At 38.9% G+C, this 17,763-nt stretch overlaps 1 protein-coding gene across 1 annotated transcript in view; it reads left to right on the top strand.

Annotated features, from left to right (window-relative positions):
- The first annotated feature begins 337 nt into the window (after positions 1-337).
- The window catches only part of PPP1R3A (protein phosphatase 1 regulatory subunit 3A), a 48,747-nt gene continuing 31,321 nt past the window's right edge, over positions 338-17,763 (top strand). Inside the window, exon 1 of the mRNA XM_006015968.2 lies at positions 338-1,154. Within this exon, the coding sequence (XP_006016030.1) occupies positions 361-1,154 (794 nt within the window). The 5' untranslated portion in view covers positions 338-360. The remainder of the gene's footprint in view (positions 1,155-17,763) is intronic.

The raw sequence follows: 17,763 nt of genomic DNA on the forward strand, positions 1-17,763 counted from the left end.
TTGTGCAATATGTTATGCATTTGCTTTACAATGCAAAATGATTGCCTAAAATACCTACATATTTGCAGTTTTGCAAAACATCAGCTATTTAAATGTTGCTTTTGCTCTTTGCACGTACACACTACCTAAAAACATCACTGCAGCCATGAAACATAGTTGAAACCGTAACATTAATACTATCAGATTTAAGGCCTTTGGAGAGCAGACTAACATAGCTTACAAGCCATTGCACCTATTAATAGACCTGACTCCCTTTTGCAATGTCAACTGTAACATGAATCCTTGTTTTAAATCACAGTGTCTCAAATATCATCTGCCACTAGTTGTACAGTTCTCTTTCAGTTTATATCAGAGAGCCCAATGGAGTCTTTTGAAGAACCCAGTCAGGTTAGCAGGGATAACTTATTAGAAGTCCCTACTTTAAGTGATCCCCCTTCAGAAGATGAAGATGTTAAAACTACCCTTAAGCCTCGTTTCTCCCCACTTCCACGAAGGCGGAATTCTGCTTCTTCAGAAGATACAGAGCCAGAAATCCCATCTACCATTGCAAGAAAAGTTTCCTTTGCTGATGCATTTGGTTTTGATCTTGTGTCTGTTAAAGAATTTGATACCTGGGAAGTTCCAACTACATCACAAAATGATGTCTTTGAAGATGAAGTTGAGCCTGTGGAGGAATATTTTTTATCTCCACTGTTTACTTTGCCTGCCTCAGAAGAAGATCTTTTGCAAAAAGTGCGTGAAGAGAAAGTATTGCTGGAGTCAGTTTTCTTCTTACCTGGAGTAACGTGTATGAATGGCATTATTAGAGTTCTAAATATATCTTTTGAAAAGTTGATATATGTTAGAATGACCTTAGATGATTGGCAAAGTCACTATGACATCTTAGCAGACTATGTCCCTAATTCTTATGATGGTGAAACTGACCAGTTCTTCTTTAAGATTTCATTGGTTCCGCCGTATCAAAGAGATGAAGCTAAAGTTGAGTTCTGTATACGTTATGAGACATCTGTTGGCACATTCTGGGCAAACAATGATGACAAAAATTACATACTGGTTTGTCATAAGAAAGTAACTAAGCAAGAGGTGGATAATAAAACACAAGAAGATTTGACTGACAAATACCTCAAAGGCTGCTTAAAGACAACGCTGAACAGGTGAGGTTGCATCTTACCTTTCTCTAGCTTTCAAAGGATTAAACTTTTACCATTTAAAAGTCATCAGCTAATGCTGACTTGCTAACTGCAACCACTGAAGCTAAACATTTCCATGCTGTTTTCTTTCACTTAGTTTTCCTTGATAAGTAAGACCATTTTGTGCTTTAAATAAGGCACGTACATATATAATACAATTGTTTTCTGCAGCAAAGTTAATTATTATCAAATGCCATTATTACTAAATATGGCACGTGTGATGTTCTTTTGGAAGCTAACATGGGTCCTACAGATTGAGAACTATGTACTGATTTTAATCTGTAAATCATATAAATCCAGTTGACATCAGTGGGAGTTATTCTGTAAACTGAGACGAATGTATTGTCTCAAGAGTTTAAATTTAGTTCTTTGGCATGTCAAGAACAGTTTTAACGTAAAATGTCCCCATATTTTCCTATAATTTATGTCATATGTAGATTTTCTAAATGTTGTTATTGGGACAAAAGCAATAATGGTGGTTCAGGAAACTAATAACTCAGGGGAAGATCCTGTTGCACTCAGAACAGCTGGAACAATCTTATCTATGATTGGCTGAACTATTTTGTGGGCAACCTTTGGTGATATCTTCCTGTCACCGGTGAGTGTTCCTGTGAGTACTTTGATAAAAATCTTGAGCAGGAGAGAGAAAACAATGAATAAACAAATTGTGAAATAGATATAAAATAAAATAGGAGTTAACATGCAGAACTGTAGCTTTATTAAAAACCAAAATGTTAAAATATAAGAATATAGTAAATGGAGAATAAAATAGTAATAGTTAAATTACCACTAAAACTCCTTAAACCAAAAAAATACAGGAGTACACCTACACTTCTATATTCCTATTCTATATTTAACACATTATGTTATACTTAAATAGAGCAGCACATACATGGGTTCTCCTCCCGTTCCCATTCAAATCAATGGCAAAACTTCAATTGATTGTAATAGTTCAGAAACAAGTCCCTGGAGCCTAATTCTGCACTTTTATTAAGCAACTTTGTTATGGAAATCAATGCAGGTATTACCTGAGTGAGGATCAAATCAGTATTTTGTCTACAGATTTCTCTAATACATTTAGGCACCAGAGGTGAATTATTGATGGGTTTACAGCTTTAATTGTCTATGGCTTTTCTCAATCAGACAACACTATTTCATTTTTGTGGTTTCAACTTCCTATGACCCATATTTCTCTTTTAAGCAAAAGTGAGGGGGAGGAGATCCAGAAAAGCAGCAGAGGCTGGAGGTCTGTGTAGGAGGAATCCAGTCCAAGAGTTTAACCTTGCAGACCACTCCCAGACATGGAGAGAGACTGTCTGACCTATCTATATGCTACAGCAGTAATTTCAAACTTCCTAGAGTCACAGGACACTTTCAGATGACTTCTCCTGCTGCAGAACCCCTATCCCTGTCTCCATGGGCCATGTGAACTGAGGGAGCCAGGCACCCCAGCCCAGGATTGGCAGTGCACTGCCTCCTGGCCTGCTTGCCCATTACCCTCAATCACCTGGTGGAATCCTGATGAGCTATTGTGGAACCCTGGAGGTCCACAGAACACTTTGAAAGCCACTGTGCTACACCACCACTTACCCACTAGCTATGATGAATGAACATATAGTGAAAATAGTTATAGCTATCTAGCTATAGTTTTGACAATAGTCGGAAGACTATTGTTCATAGCTTGTTGTTCACTAGCTATTGTTCACTGTTGTTCTTCATATTCTACATAAAAATTCTCCTTTGCTATGGTGATGACAAAGAATTTGACATGGATAGGCTGCTGGTGTGCTATGGCCATGTCTAGCATGCTGACCAATATTCTTTCATTGTTTCCTCGTGCTCCCCATCTGTCTGTATCCATCTGTTACCTCTCAATTTTACTTAAATTATAAGGTTTATGGGGCAGGGACTTTTGTTCTCTGTTTACACAGCACCAAGCACAGTGGGGCCTGTGAGTCCGTTATCGTAGGATACAGGGCAACGCAGATAAATGCTAATTTTAGTTATTATTAAAAAGAATTATATAATTACAGTAATTATATAGTTAGAGGATATTCCGACCCAGTCACATACATTGGGAATTGTAAATGGTAAATTACATAAAATAACTGATCAGAGTGATTTCTTATCTGATAAAACATTTATGACCAAACTTTGAGAGTAGCTGGGTGCTAACAACTTTTAAAAATCAAGGAAGCCTAACTTTAAGCACAAAAAGAAACCAAAAAACAAGCAGACAAACAAACAACCAGCCTCCCCTACCCCACAAGTACTTGGTTGTAAGATACTTAAATTTCTTCTTTTTAATAATAGGGGTGGATAATTAACTTCCTAAGAAAGGGATTTTTAACCAGAAGCTCATCCTTCATAGACCAAACTCTGCTTGCCTTATGTAGGGACTCTTTTGGGGGGCTATTTGTATTAATAGGAGAAAATAATAATTTTGCAGTCTTAGAAGCAAGCTACTATGGATACATAATTTTTTTACAGGACCTTATTTTGTAACCTTTATGGGAACATTGGTCAAGACTATGTCTCTGACTGAGGTAGAAAAAGGGCCTTTTGACATTATTATTTAAAAATGGGCTTACCTCTCAGAATTTGTATCTGTCAAATATCATGATGAAAAGTGAAACTCTGCAGAGAGATAAAAAGATTACAGCTACTCAGGTAGGCTCATCAAAAACACCTAGTAACTATAGACCTCTTGATTGTTTGCAGTTCATGCATATACATGGCCAAACAGATTTCTATCAAACTTTGGAAAACGTGTTTGTTTCCACCTGTGTTTTTCCAGTTTGAATTTAAACATCTGCTTTATGCACATTTCAAAAGCTATATAGACAATAGAAAAGTCCGACTATAATAAAATATCCATGCATGCATCAAACATATATGTTTAGCTAGGCTTTGAATAGTCTAAAACTCATTAAAAATGCACATTAAATGGTAACTAATGTAGGGAAACACACATGACCTGAAATGACAGATTAACTTATATTGTTTTGTCTAAGTAGTTGTTGACATGAAAATTGGTAATGGATGCCACTCATTGTGATATCTTAACTCCATTTCGATCAAATAGAAGTCGATTTCCTACTGTCGCTACTGGACTGTATCTAAGAAAAATATCTATAATATATAGTTTTAAGTACCTGATGAGCTGTGGAAACCCATTCAGTAGGGTACACTTTGAATTATGTCTATGAACTCTAGGCTTTCTGCTTGAGTCTTTTGCTCTGAATACAGGCAAAGACTCTGATCTATAACCATAAATTACCCTTGGTCTTAGAGTTTGGTACAAGCTTGTGGACTGAGGCAGGTACTACATTTGGTTTTTGTTTGCCTGGAGTCATTTGGACAGTGATGTTAAGAATATGGCAGATGTGGCTGATTGGCATAATAATTATATCTAGAAACTGTGGAGTGTACATGTGGCTACCTATCCTCTGTGTAAGAGAGGTGGATGCTAACATTTTTCTTATAACTGCTGGAGTTATCTCCCACTAGATTCTTCCTTTCTCCAGAGTGTTACTCCCTGAATTTATGGTACATGGGATAACTGATCAATTGTCCCTGTGCTTTCTTTCCTAGTTTTAGATTCCTGATTGTTTTAATTATAGCTGTAATTGAACATAAGGCCATTAATTCTGTTTTGTCTGTGCATTTTTGTCTCTTTTCTTAGTTTGCAAAAGAAGCACAAATAAGAAGCAATGGTGCTCAATCATTTTGCTCTGTAGGCTAGGGACTGTATTTCCCTTGGGGCTACGAATATTCTTATCCCAACCTGGCCAAGGCACTTTGTTCTGTGCCACCTATTTCCCCACTTCAATCATAAAGTAACACTAAAAAATGGAAATATTAGTAATTGGAAAATATATTCCCCCAGATAGCATCAACCCAAATAATCTTAATCTGGTCAGCAAACTGGTTTTGGCTGGTGGGCCCAATCCAGAATGTGGGGCAGGCATGGTAGGGGTCTGATCCATCCTGGGCCCAATGCAGCTGGGGCAAGGTGGGGATGGGCAAGATTTAGCCCTTCAAGGGGTCATGGCTTCTGCCTGTGTGGAAGAGGGCCACGTCAACCACATGGTAACAACCCAGTTTGGGCCTGATTCAGCTGCATCGTAATGGCCTGGTTTGAGCCCCAATCTGGCTGTGTGGCAACAGCTCAGCCTAGACCTAATCCAGCCATGCGAAGCTTGAAAATTTGGTGGTGGGTGAGGGGTGGCAGTGTAATTGTCACTACTCCCTCTCTATCACATTCCTGACATGTGGGAGCCTTAAGGGCCAGTTACCATAGCTCCACAGGCCAGATTTGGTCCATGGAGCAGGGGTTGAGCACTCCTGGTCTCTAGGCTATATCAGTATGTAATGATAGTCAAAAGGTTAAGGGGCCAGATTAACTGGTACTAAGGCCATTTAGAACTGCACAACTACAAAATGACTTTAAACCAGTGGGAAATAGCCAGTGGAGAATTCCTCCTGCTCAAGGGAACTCTGCTGCTAGAAATCCTGCACTAGGTGCTCTTGTTACCTTCTTCTCCAGCCACATTCCACACCCAGCCACATCCTGCCTGTTGGGTATATAGCATGGCAGAACTCCATTATGCCCAAGTTTCCACTGGCATAAGATATTTGAAAGCTAGTGAGCCTCTCTGCAGCCCTAACCTGTGCTTGGGTAGGATGTTTTGGAATCAGGGAGCTGAAGTTAACTCCCTGAAGTCCTTGCCTCCTGCACTGGAGCAGAACCTGTACAAAAGGAGAATCAAGGGCTACAGGACTGCTATGGATTATGTTTACAGTTTATCATATTCTCTGCTTCAGGAATAGGTGTACAATTTCCAGATGGCTAATTTAAAACATGGCATTTAAATTAAATTTTGTTGTATTCTTTTCTTTTGCACATCATAATCAGAAAGCAAATGTGAGTGAAAAAGCATTGAAATGAGAGTCTCCTGCTTTATGTACAGCTGTTGAATCCAAGTTTGTTACTGGTAAACTTAAATCATAAATGTGCACCTTGAGTAACATGCAGGCATGGGGATTTGACTAAAGTTTATTACTATTATTAGGAAGTGACTATATTCATTGCTCTTATCATGACAGCAGCTGTTCCCTGCCGGTGTTAAGACAAGCTATCCATTCACATAGAACCAGCTGAGAGATCAGCCATTCTGTGGCTGTCAAACCTGCCCTGGCTTTCCAGGCCTGCTCCTTACTTCTTTTTGCCAATCAGCAAAGGGAGGGCAGTCCCTTAGGTCAGGACGGGTGAAAAAATTCTGATATCACACTCAAGGGTAATGCAGAAGTCAGAAGCCTTCACGGCCTGCACGTTCTGCTCCTTGTCACATAATTGTGTTCCAATTCAAGCTTTCTTTTTGAAGTGGTATTTCTAGCTCTTCTCATTGTAAAGTGAAGGTTGGAAATGTGAAATGTGCAAACCACTGTGGCATCATCTTCCTGAATCTACGAACAACCTGAAACTATATATCTGGCTATGAGTTGTCACATTTATTTCAATGGATCACTGGTTCTGTAACCTAAAGAAGACAGATAACATAATTTAACTGTTGTCCATTTTAGCAGGAAAACCCAGCTGATACTTTGCTCTTCCAAACTGAATAATCCACTGTTGGTCTCCTTACATTCTGACACCAACCACTGTCCCTCAGTAAAGCTGCCAAAACCTCCACCTCCTGTGCAATTGTGCGTTATAATTACAGTAAGTGGTGGCATACTCAAATTTGTGAGGAGAGCAAAATAAATATAATAGGTTATCAATATAAGTGATATGCCAACAAAGGTTACTAATTATATTATCCATGCTCATGTTTCATTAATTAAACATCTCATTTTATTAAATTAAATGAGACTTGTAAAATTTCCAAGCACAGTGCTGCAGAACTGGGGGAATATATCACAAAGTGTAGGTCTAGTCTGCTTGGAGTTCAAAGCCCTTATTTGAAATTTTGCCGTTGCATTAAGTGGATGTTAGATGTGACATGTTGCTGGCTTATGTAGTCAGTTTAGATACGAGTAGAGGTAACTGATTAAAATATTATTGTTTAATTAAGAATAAAACAGAACAAAACCATTGAATTCTTCATACCGAAGTGTGGAACAGGCAAGGAGTAAGATGTACCTCCTTCTGGAAAGGTCTGCAGTTGGTAAAGCATGGAGATACTCTGCTCTTCCATTGTCATACCTGCAAAAATAGACACAACGCTTGTATGTAGCAGTTTCAAATTAAAGTTATACAGATGAAAGAAATGTCAAATCCAATCTGGCTAAAAATGATAATGATGATACTGCAGTGGTTAAGAGTAAAACACCTAAAGCAAATAGAAATGTCGTGGCTCATTCTAAAAATTGGCAATAGTGATTGTTCAGCTTTCTGATTTATCACAGCTAAAGGAATTCAGTTTTGCTTCCTTCAGTATTCATTTTATATATATATGTGTGTGTGTGAGTGTGTTTGTGTGTGATATATATAATACAGTATATTATTCATTATCATAAATAAGGTCTTTATAGTTTAGGTTTTTTATTGATGAATACTCCTGATAGATTAGTCCCAGAGGGCCCAATCATCTAATCAGTATTGTCAACCACAAGCATTTAAAAATCATCTATCCCCTTCCAAAATAGTGACATCTGCTTAAAACCCCACAAATGTTAAAAAACAATAAATGGATTGGAGAGTATTTTTGTTCTTTCTGGGTTTTGAGCCCTTAGCTTCCATATTATTAGGCTTTTCTTCATAGCTGGATGGACTTACAAGTTCTTAAATGAAAACTGAGTGTCTTATATAATCACATGACAACAAGCACTGAGGCTTTCAGAAAAGCATGAAATATTTTGACATTCATGATAATACTGCTAGGGTTGGTAACACCAACATAAGACTTTATGAGTTTTAGAAAGGTGTTACTATAAAGAAGGGAGAATATTTGTTTAGGGTTATTGAAGAAAATAAAATTTGGACAAATGAGGTAAAAGTAAACTAAAAAGCTAGTCTTGGATATTATGAATACTTTACCGTGTCTTGTATTAAGCTATGAAGTTATCTCCTAAGGAAATTGTTTTAATATTAGTCTCAAGAGTCATTTGAAACAAAGATGAGACAAAACATTTGAAAACGTGTTATGTAAGGTAATTTTGGTTAGTCATCGGTGAACTGGATGACTGTATTTGATTTTTTCCAGCTGTCCAATCAAAGTATTGATGGATAGGTACATTGAATATTTCAATTACATCATTATTAAAATATGGATTATATATGTTAGCCATAAAAGTGGAAAACTTTGAATGCATTAATTTATATGCAAGGAATATGGATGGCTTTATGGACAGTAATAGTGCATGATTTACAAAAGGCAACTACCTGGTTTACCTGGAAATGCTAATTTAGGAATACGTAAATCCCAACAAATAGGCTGACATCTATAATAGATTGCTGTGGACTGGTTTAGTTTCAATCCACAAATAGATCATGTTGGAGCCATTAAAATGTGTATTTTATGTAACAATATAGGAAAGCCATATATCCATTTGCTACAGATCTTAGTGATTTTTCATTTATTTAGACTTTTAAACACTCTCTTCTAGGAATAATAGCTGTTATCACTACCACAATAATAATGTTTTATTTTGGTCAAATGGCTCTGTACATTATGAAATGTATAAGTCATTGTCAAGCTTGCTTATGTGAAACAGAAGACAAAGAATGGTGCTTTGCAATTTGACTAAGTATTTCTCCATTGTATTTCTCTCAATACTTAGGTGGCCAGATATTTTTGTGTTTGTATTTTACATATATTTTACTTTATATTTAACTTTATTCAACTGTTTATCTTGAAATATGTGAAATTTTTCTGCAGCTACTATGATTCATCAGTCTGTTTGAATTTGATTACAGTGATACTATCTTATAGTCTGTATCTATATAAACTAGAGACCTAATCCTCAATATGAACAGAAGTGACTTTATGCAGGCAAATACATCAACATGTGCTCCCTGTTGGTAGCAAATCTGGTCTCAATCTGTATTCCCATTCACAGGTCTGCTCCTATCCTGCTCTGGCCCCCTGCAACAACTTGGAGGACCTCCAGGATGCCCTGGGATTAGCCCAGGGAACTGGCAGGGAGCATGAGCCTGGTCCCCCTGTGCACGGAGCCAGGAGAGCTCTGCCAGTTGCAGCGGCAGCTGTCTCCTTGCCCCATACACATTGGGAGGGGTCCCGACAAGCAGGGGGCCAGGAGACAACTGCTGCATCAGATCTCTTCTGGCCCTGTATACATGGGGACAAGCCCTGTGCCCAGTGGCACTTCCCCATGCAGCTGGTGACTGGTAGGGCTGAGCGAAGCTTCAGTCCCTGATTCGTTTCGACAGAGATCTGGCCTGATTCCGTGGCCAAATCTCCAAATCCAAATCGAATCAAAGGACACTTTAATCTCTCTGAATTGATTTGGAACCCTCCAAATCGATTTGGAGAGATTCGGACAGATTTGGCAATTCGGACGTAGATACAGCTTTAAATGTTTTTTCTACATACCCTTAGGTAGCAGGATCTCTGAACGCTACAGTGCAGATGCAGCATCCCACAGAAGCAAGGGGGGCTCCCCAGTGCACTTGGCAGCAGACCCAAAAGTGGACCAGAAGCACTTCTAGTCCACTTCCTGGTCTACTGGGAAGCATACAGGGGAGCCCCTGCACATCCCCGGCTTGGTGACTGGTGCCTCCTGGGTCTGGGGGTACCTGGGGTCCCCTGCAGCTGATTACCGGTTTGGAGGGAATGGGGGGGGCCTCCCAGCGCGCTCCCCGGCAGACCCGGAAGTGGACCGGAAGAACTCTGGTCCACTTCTGGGTTTGCTGCTGAGCACATTGGAGAGCCCCCTGTGCTCCTGGGGGATGCTCTATGTGTCTCAGCACCACAGCGATGACAAGCCACGCTGCTACCTCAAGGTATGTAGAAAAAACTTTTCAAGCTGTGCCTGTGTCCAAATCACTGATTCGCTGAATCAGCATTGAATCTTCAGATTCATATTCGGCTAAATCAAATCAGGGACGGTGATCCAAATCAATGGATCAAATCACTGTCCCTGATTCAGGCGGAATCCGAATCAAATAGAGCCCATTTCACACAGCCCTAGTGGCGGGCTGGGAGCTGTCCCACTTCTGAGGCAGTTCCTGGACAGCCCCTGGCTGCACAGGGAAGTAGAGAGCTCTCCAGTCCCAGCACTGCTTGGCTCCCAGCTCCTGAATTTCTCCATCTCTTGTGGTCCCCTAGTGTTGTGTCTGACCAGAAGCAAATTTGCTCCTGGTCAGTGTCTAAACATGCACTATTATGAAGTTAGTTTACTACCTGTGTTCACAAGTAGTAGCTAATTGCATAGCAGACTAATTTACTACACAGTAAATGGCGCATATGTGTAGGCAATGATGCTTTATTGTGCAATAGATTAGTCTACTGTGCAGTAAAGAGTCTTGTGTAGACACACCCTGTATGTATGAGAGGTTCCACTGAACTTTCATGAGGCTATTGATTGTGTATAAAATTACTTGCATATGTGTTTACAGGACTTGTGCCTTTTTCTGAAAATTTTCATGCGATTGCTTAAGGCTTTTCCGACAAATCGAAGGATATGTTGCTAAATTACTTTTTTGTGCTTCATTGTTCAGTCACTCTATTGTTTAGTGAGGGAACCTGTTTGCACACTGAAGCAAGCTAGTAATGAACATTTCAATATTCTGTTTCTTATCAAGTACTCTGGAAATGCCTCGCGTTTTTCAGGTTTCATTGGAAAAAGTGAGAAAATTGGAAAGTTTTCATTATTTCAAAGCCAACCCAGTTCAGGATTGATCAAAAGTTGCTAGCAACTGATCAGATGAGTGAATGTTTAATGGTCTCAATCTAGTTGTCAGTAGAGAAGTGTCCACATCCCAAGTTGTATTTTCGTCTATTTGTGAGTAAAACAATAAAGTGTCCAAAAGTTGTTTACATGAAAAGCAGTGAGGCACAGCCTGGCAGCATTAGAGACAGATTTAAACACTGCATTTATTACTAGTGTCATACTAGCTGTTTATTCTGTTGAGGAATTTAAAACCCCGATCCAGCCAAAGCACTTTGGCTCTGAAACTGAAGACAATGGATTTCAACTGCTGCAAATTAATTACTAGGTTCTAATCACTTACCATTTTAAAAATATAAAACTTGTTCTCCTCTCATGCAATGAAAGGAAAACATAGGCAAAACAGGCACTTTAAAAAATGAGTAAAGGCCAGGAGGAAGGGGAAAGAGCTTAAAAATGAGAATTAGAAGCCTTGTGTGTGCTTATCTAGTCCATGGTTCTTCAAGAGAACACAAAAACGTTATGTGATGTAGAAATGCCTAAGGAGGGCTTTATTTTCTGGTCCTGGCATTATGAGACCATGACCAGTGATTTGCTACTGGTGTCTGCAAATAACAGCAGGAAAGAGTACTGAATTAGACACTGAACTAGATCGTTGTGTGCAATGCTGCACCGCACTACTTATGGTCTTTGTAAACTGGCTGCAAGTCAGCCTCTTCTTTTTGCCATGCAGGCTCTTGAAAGCTTTAGCAGCATTTAACTTTAAAAATATCTAGAGGTGATAACTGTCATCCATTTCACACAATTTCTGAAGATACTGAATGTATTAAGCTATGCCATTTTTCTCATTTTTATTAGTGTAAGATATTGGCACAAATCTCCTAGTTTTTTCATCTAACTTTTTGATAGAAATATTGATATCCATCTCATAGTACCTTCTCTTTGTATTCTAGCAAAGCAATATTTGAAAGAAAAATGAAACAATCACTCCTTGGTATTGATCACGCCTTGACGTTTTTGTGCGCATTAAGAGATTTATTCAACCCCTATCTGCTTCTAAGTAGGCATGTCTACACATGTGCTGGACTGTGCAGTTGTTACTGAGCAGTCATTTAGTCCTTGCTTAATGACTGCGCAGTAACCAACATTACTGCACAATCCAGATGCCGCACAGGTCTTTTCCCATGCTACTGTGCAGTAGTATCAGTGTCATGGATTGTGCTCAACAACACTACATTGCCGTAGCTCCATGCAGGCCTTCTAAGTTTTCATGCTCAGTAGTTACAGAGCCACTTCTGAGGCAGTCCCTTCCCAAGAGTGGTTGACCAGCATTTCCCATTGTCACCCATTTTATCTCTTTCCCCAAGGACAGTATCTATTTCTCTGTCTCACCTGACTGACATATATCTATCTACAGTCTCTGTAAGGCATCTGTCACCTTCTTATGTAAGTGCCTCAGCATACTGCAGTCAGCCTCTGGGAAATGCCTGGACAAGACAAGAAGCTTTCTTGATATACAAGCAGGGGGAGCTGGGTCTTTTCCAATTTATGGCCAAGGATACACTTTAAAGAGGTCATATAGCCTAATGCCTTTTCCCTGCAGACCTTTTGAAAATAGATTTAAAATGGGAGTGGTGGAGGAGCCTAACAGGAGAAAATATACTCTCTTTTGTAAAATTATTCAGTGGCAATTAGGACGAAATGGAGAACTGCACAACCCCCTCCCCAGTTTGTAGTAGAGTCCCTACTCCTTCCAGCTCCAAAGGGAGTCAGAAGTTTACTACTTCGCTAAGCAATTTAGGTGAAAAAGGCCTCCTCTGCCCTCGTTCCAAGGTTAGCTTTTTAACAGCACTCTTGAAATTTGATTCCTGACTCATCTTTCTCCTTTTCTCTATAGCTATGCAAGGGGATTACTAGAGTTCTGCACTGGAGATGGACACACTGGTAATAGGATGTAACATTGCTAATTTATACAAGTTCCCTAACACAAGCCTCAGCAGTTCTTCTGCTCCTGTCTGAAGGAGGTTTTTTTTTTTTTTTAATTTCCCCATCATGCTGACCTTGTCTCGGCAGAAGTTGGCCCATTGTATGAGTGACTTAAGCAGGCTTCAGAGCTTTCTATATACAAAGGAGCTATGTAACAGTCTGCTGGATTAGTCTCTTCTTAATTTTCTTATGCAGTTATCTTAATAAGGTTCTATGTTCAGCATTAAAGCTCAAGAATGTACCATAGGAAGACTCAATAAGATATAAAATATTCCCATGCATGGTCACCCTTAATTCATGATCACAGCTTAATTCATGATAGAACTGATCCACTCCACATGAGTCTTTCAATAATTACCACAGCTATAAGACTTAGAAATAGATCAAGATAAATGCTAAGGTTACAAATTTTGGGCCTAAGATTATAGTACAGGTTCATTTTTTGATGGCACCAACATCTCCAGCTTGACAGTTATACCATTGGATTTTTAAAAAATTGTACAGGATATCATACTATTTAAGCTCAAATTCTGTTTTTTAATGAGCTGGAAAATAAAGTCTCATTTCAAGGGACTGTATTTGCTTTGAGGCTGTGATTATTCTTATCCCAACCTGGCCAAGGCACTTTGTTCTGTGCCACCTATTTCCCCACTTCAATCATAAAGTAAGACTAAAAACTGGAAATATTAGTAATTGGAAACTATATTCCCCCAGATAACATCAGACCAAATAATCTTAATAAAAATAGGTGTATTACAAACATTGCCTGAACCCTACTGGGTATTATCTATTCAGTAAAAACACTCAGTTCCCTCACAGCTGAGCTCTTGATCAATTGGTCCTCTCAATACTATTCATCTTCATTTTATATCCCTTTTCATACAGTATCTCCTCCTAGTCGTTTGCTTTCCAAGCTTTCTTTTTAATCTCTGCATGTATGAAAGCTATTAATAATTGCTGTTTTCCTTCTTTTCTGGTTTTAGCACCCTTTTTATGTACGACAAACAAAATAAAGATATATATTCAAGGCAAAGAAATGTCCCTGATTTATATAACATCATAATTTACTCCAAAATATTGAAACAATCAGATATAGACTCCTGAGGGCTGTATTTTTTGTGTAGATAGGTTAATTGATTGCTCTGGATAATGAAATCCCCTATTCATAGCATTGGTTCAATGTGCTAGAAGCAATAAAAACTTCCATTGCCTTACCAGTGTCCCACAGCCCTGACTTAGACCTCCTAAGATTCTTGTTTTCCCTCCTAGGTTTGTCGATATGTAAATATTCCTGACAATAGAGAAGCATTAATTTTTTCTAGTGAAGCTCCAGACCATGCATGGTTTCCCTAATATTAAGGATCTGCATGCATCTAAATTGGAGATTTGGAACAACCACAAGTAGGACTTCCCTACTCTCCCAACTGGTAGGGCCAACTAGTTAAAGAAATTTCCCTTGTTACCTTCAGGGATTTCTCACTTATCAAAAGGTGATGAGTTCCCTTTCTGCTCCAGTGCTCCCCAGTTGACCTTTCCTATCCTCTAAGGATTGGCAATGACACGTAATGATGTTTCCTCTGTTTGTCCCATCACAGGATCCTAAAGGCATAATCACTTCATGAAATAGTTGTTCAGATTACCATTTATAGTCATCTGGCAAATAAAAATTGAGATCTGTGGTACACAAAATAAAAGATCAGAGCTAGGTTCTGCTTTAGCTAAACTTCTGTCTGCCCTCTGCTTCCTGCTGGGCACTGATTACAGTACTCCCAGCTACTCTTCACACATTCTCCATTTTTTTCATGTTTTTCCTTGCACCTATTACATCTCCATTGCACCTAAGCTACAGCTCGCAGAACCTTAGATTTAATATCACACAATTAATTTACCCATTGGTTGTAGCCATATATGTGGGCCTTGTGGCATGTTCATCTCTGGAGCTCCTCTCCTCTCACAACTCACAAGAGCCTGACATTTGACTGGCTTTTCTAGTTCAGATGCATCGTTAAAAGCAGCTACTCTTAGCGGCCTGTAGCAATTCAAAAAGGACGTAAAACATTTTTCCTGAAACTTGGCACTGTCTTTCTTCAAGAGTCAAAAGATCGTTGCTTTACATATCTGCATTTAGGACTATGCTATAGTACTGATGCTGAATGCTTTTCTGCTGGCTAACACTTCTTCCCTAGTGTGAACTTTGTTAACTCTCTCAGAGCATGGACTGACATCCTCTAGTTAAGTGCATCTCAACCATTTAGACACAAAGCAACCCTCAGAAAAATGTCAGCTCTAAGTTTTTACTTGTTTGGGGGTTTTTTTACTACAGAAAAAGAGCAAATTTTCTGCAGTAAAGAACTCAAAAAGACCACAACGAGTCAGAATGTTTTATCACTGTGAATTCCTATTTGAAATGTCTGGATTTATTTTGTGAATCGTGTTTGCACATCTAAGAGTGCTAACACAGTACAGCATCCCACAACACCCTTCAAAGGATCTTAAGGCTCCTCAGGGTATCGTTTCACCCTGGTTGAGAATCACTGCTCTAGTTTCATGCATGACAACTTTTCCTCTTAGCCAATCACAATTCTTTACCCAATTACTTAGCACCCTCTAGTGGCATTTAATAGCTGATTCTTAAACTCAGTTTCCCCCTATCATCTCTTAAAGGGGCAATGGTAATTTTATTCTAATTTTTATAAAGGAAAACACATCTTTATAAAGGAAAACACATCTTTCTACATTTTTTGTCTCAATCCAGATGCCTTCATATTGCAAATCTGGGCCTGAAAGCTAAAAATTCTCTCACATCCTATTTCTGTCTGGATAGGCTTTCCAAAGAAAAAGACACTCCCTTAATTTCTAGCAAATTCTTATTGATGCCTGTATATATAATCCCTTGTAAAGAAAAGAGTTTTCTTACTGATGCTTTCTATAAGTTTAAAACTGTCTCAGCAGGAGCTGTGGAGGACTGAAACAACTGACAACAATTTAACAGTGAAACGTATAGACTGTAACTGAAAAAAATGGTGTAACCTGCTAAGCACTCACAAGCTTCTCAAGAAAATATATTTTGTTCAAGTCAGATCCAGAACAACAAATAACCTAAGTAGTCACATGGAAATTATTAGCAGGCTAATAATTTGGGACCAGAGACAGTATAATGTGAGCATGTTCTCAATAAATGTTCACAAATGCATCAGACATCACAATTAAAAAAATAAGTATGGCTATATTCTAAAAATATGAAATGTTCTATTCCACTTGATAAGTACTGAACACATTAAAAACCATCACTGTTATCTACAAATCTGTATTTACAACATTAAACTAGATGTTCTCTCTTTTCAATAACTGTCATCTCATCTCTATTATTTTCTCCCCAAGACTCCAATTGTTTCTTTTATGTGAGCTAACCTACCAGTGTCCTTGGCAGTACAGTTTATGGCTCATGCATTTACAGTAATTGTTTGGGCAATTTGCCACATGTGATCTTCACATCACAATTGGTTTTGATAATAAACAGCATTAGTCGTGAAAAATAGGAATGGTGCCTTTTTCTTATGGGGGCTAAAGGGCACTAAAGATGCCCTTTAGAGAAAGGAAGAAAATTGCTAAAACCTTGAACTGCCTGAAAAAATACTGATGTCACAGTGTAGCTAAATAATTTGATGGTACACACAAAAGAGGAAAAAGGGCCATGTATTCATTAATGTCAATTCCAAATGGGAGTGCAGAGTTCATAAAAAGTAACAGCTTTATTTTAGGCAAAATGTATAGTTAGACCAATCAGGGAAAAAAGGCACCAATTCCAACAGTACCGATGATTTTACCCTTTACCTTTAAACCAAACCTTTGTATTTGTTTACAATGCTTTAAAAGTTTCCATAGCCTGGGTAAATGGATTTTGCATGTTGGACTGCACAACCAGCTTAAGCTTAATGAAGCACAAACATGGCTTAGAATCAATGTTGCACCTCCCCTTACTGAGGTCACACTGTACATTCTATGGCATCTGGGCCAAAATTAATTTGATGTAGGTCTCATTCCTGATAAGATAAGAAGTTATGCAGCAGGTAGAGTCTAACTCCATAACTTCAACATTTTATAACGTCATAGTCTATTTAAAACAGCCACTCATCTTCTTTCATCTGGCATCAGTTATCAGCTTCCAAATCTATAAGCCACTGCCTGGTATTATCACTCAATGTGCAGATTTCATCTGGCCCATCTGGGCATTTGTAAAGACTGCAGATTTCAATTAAGTTCTGCATTGTTTGTTGGACACCACATTCACACAGGAGAGCTGTCTAAGATGGGGTGGGCAATTATTTTGGGTGGAGGGCCGCTTCACGTGGTTTGGCAAGCTTTTGAGGGCTGCATTGGTAGCCCTGCCCCTGACAGTTGCCCCACCCCCTGGTCACTATCTTGGGACCGGAAGTCCCTCCGCCTGGCCCCCTGGAAACACTCCTTTTGGGATGGGGGGGAGGGGGGAGAGTTGTCATCTTAGAACCAGAAAAAGACAAATCACCAGAAAAAGTCAAACACCTACTGTAACATATTTTAATTTTATTACAAAAATATTTTTGTCATGATTTGTGTTTGCATACTGTATATAGAAGTGATTGCATAATAACTGAAAAATAAATTCTTAGTCTTGTATATTGTGTAGGGGGTGTGGTTGGGGTGTGTTTGGGTGTATGGGGGAGTGGGGGTGTATATGGTGGGGGGTGGGGGG

Source organism: Alligator sinensis, unplaced genomic scaffold (assembly GCF_000455745.1).
Source record: "Alligator sinensis unplaced genomic scaffold, ASM45574v1 scaffold297_1, whole genome shotgun sequence".
NCBI lineage: Eukaryota > Metazoa > Chordata > Crocodylia > Alligatoridae > Alligator > Alligator sinensis.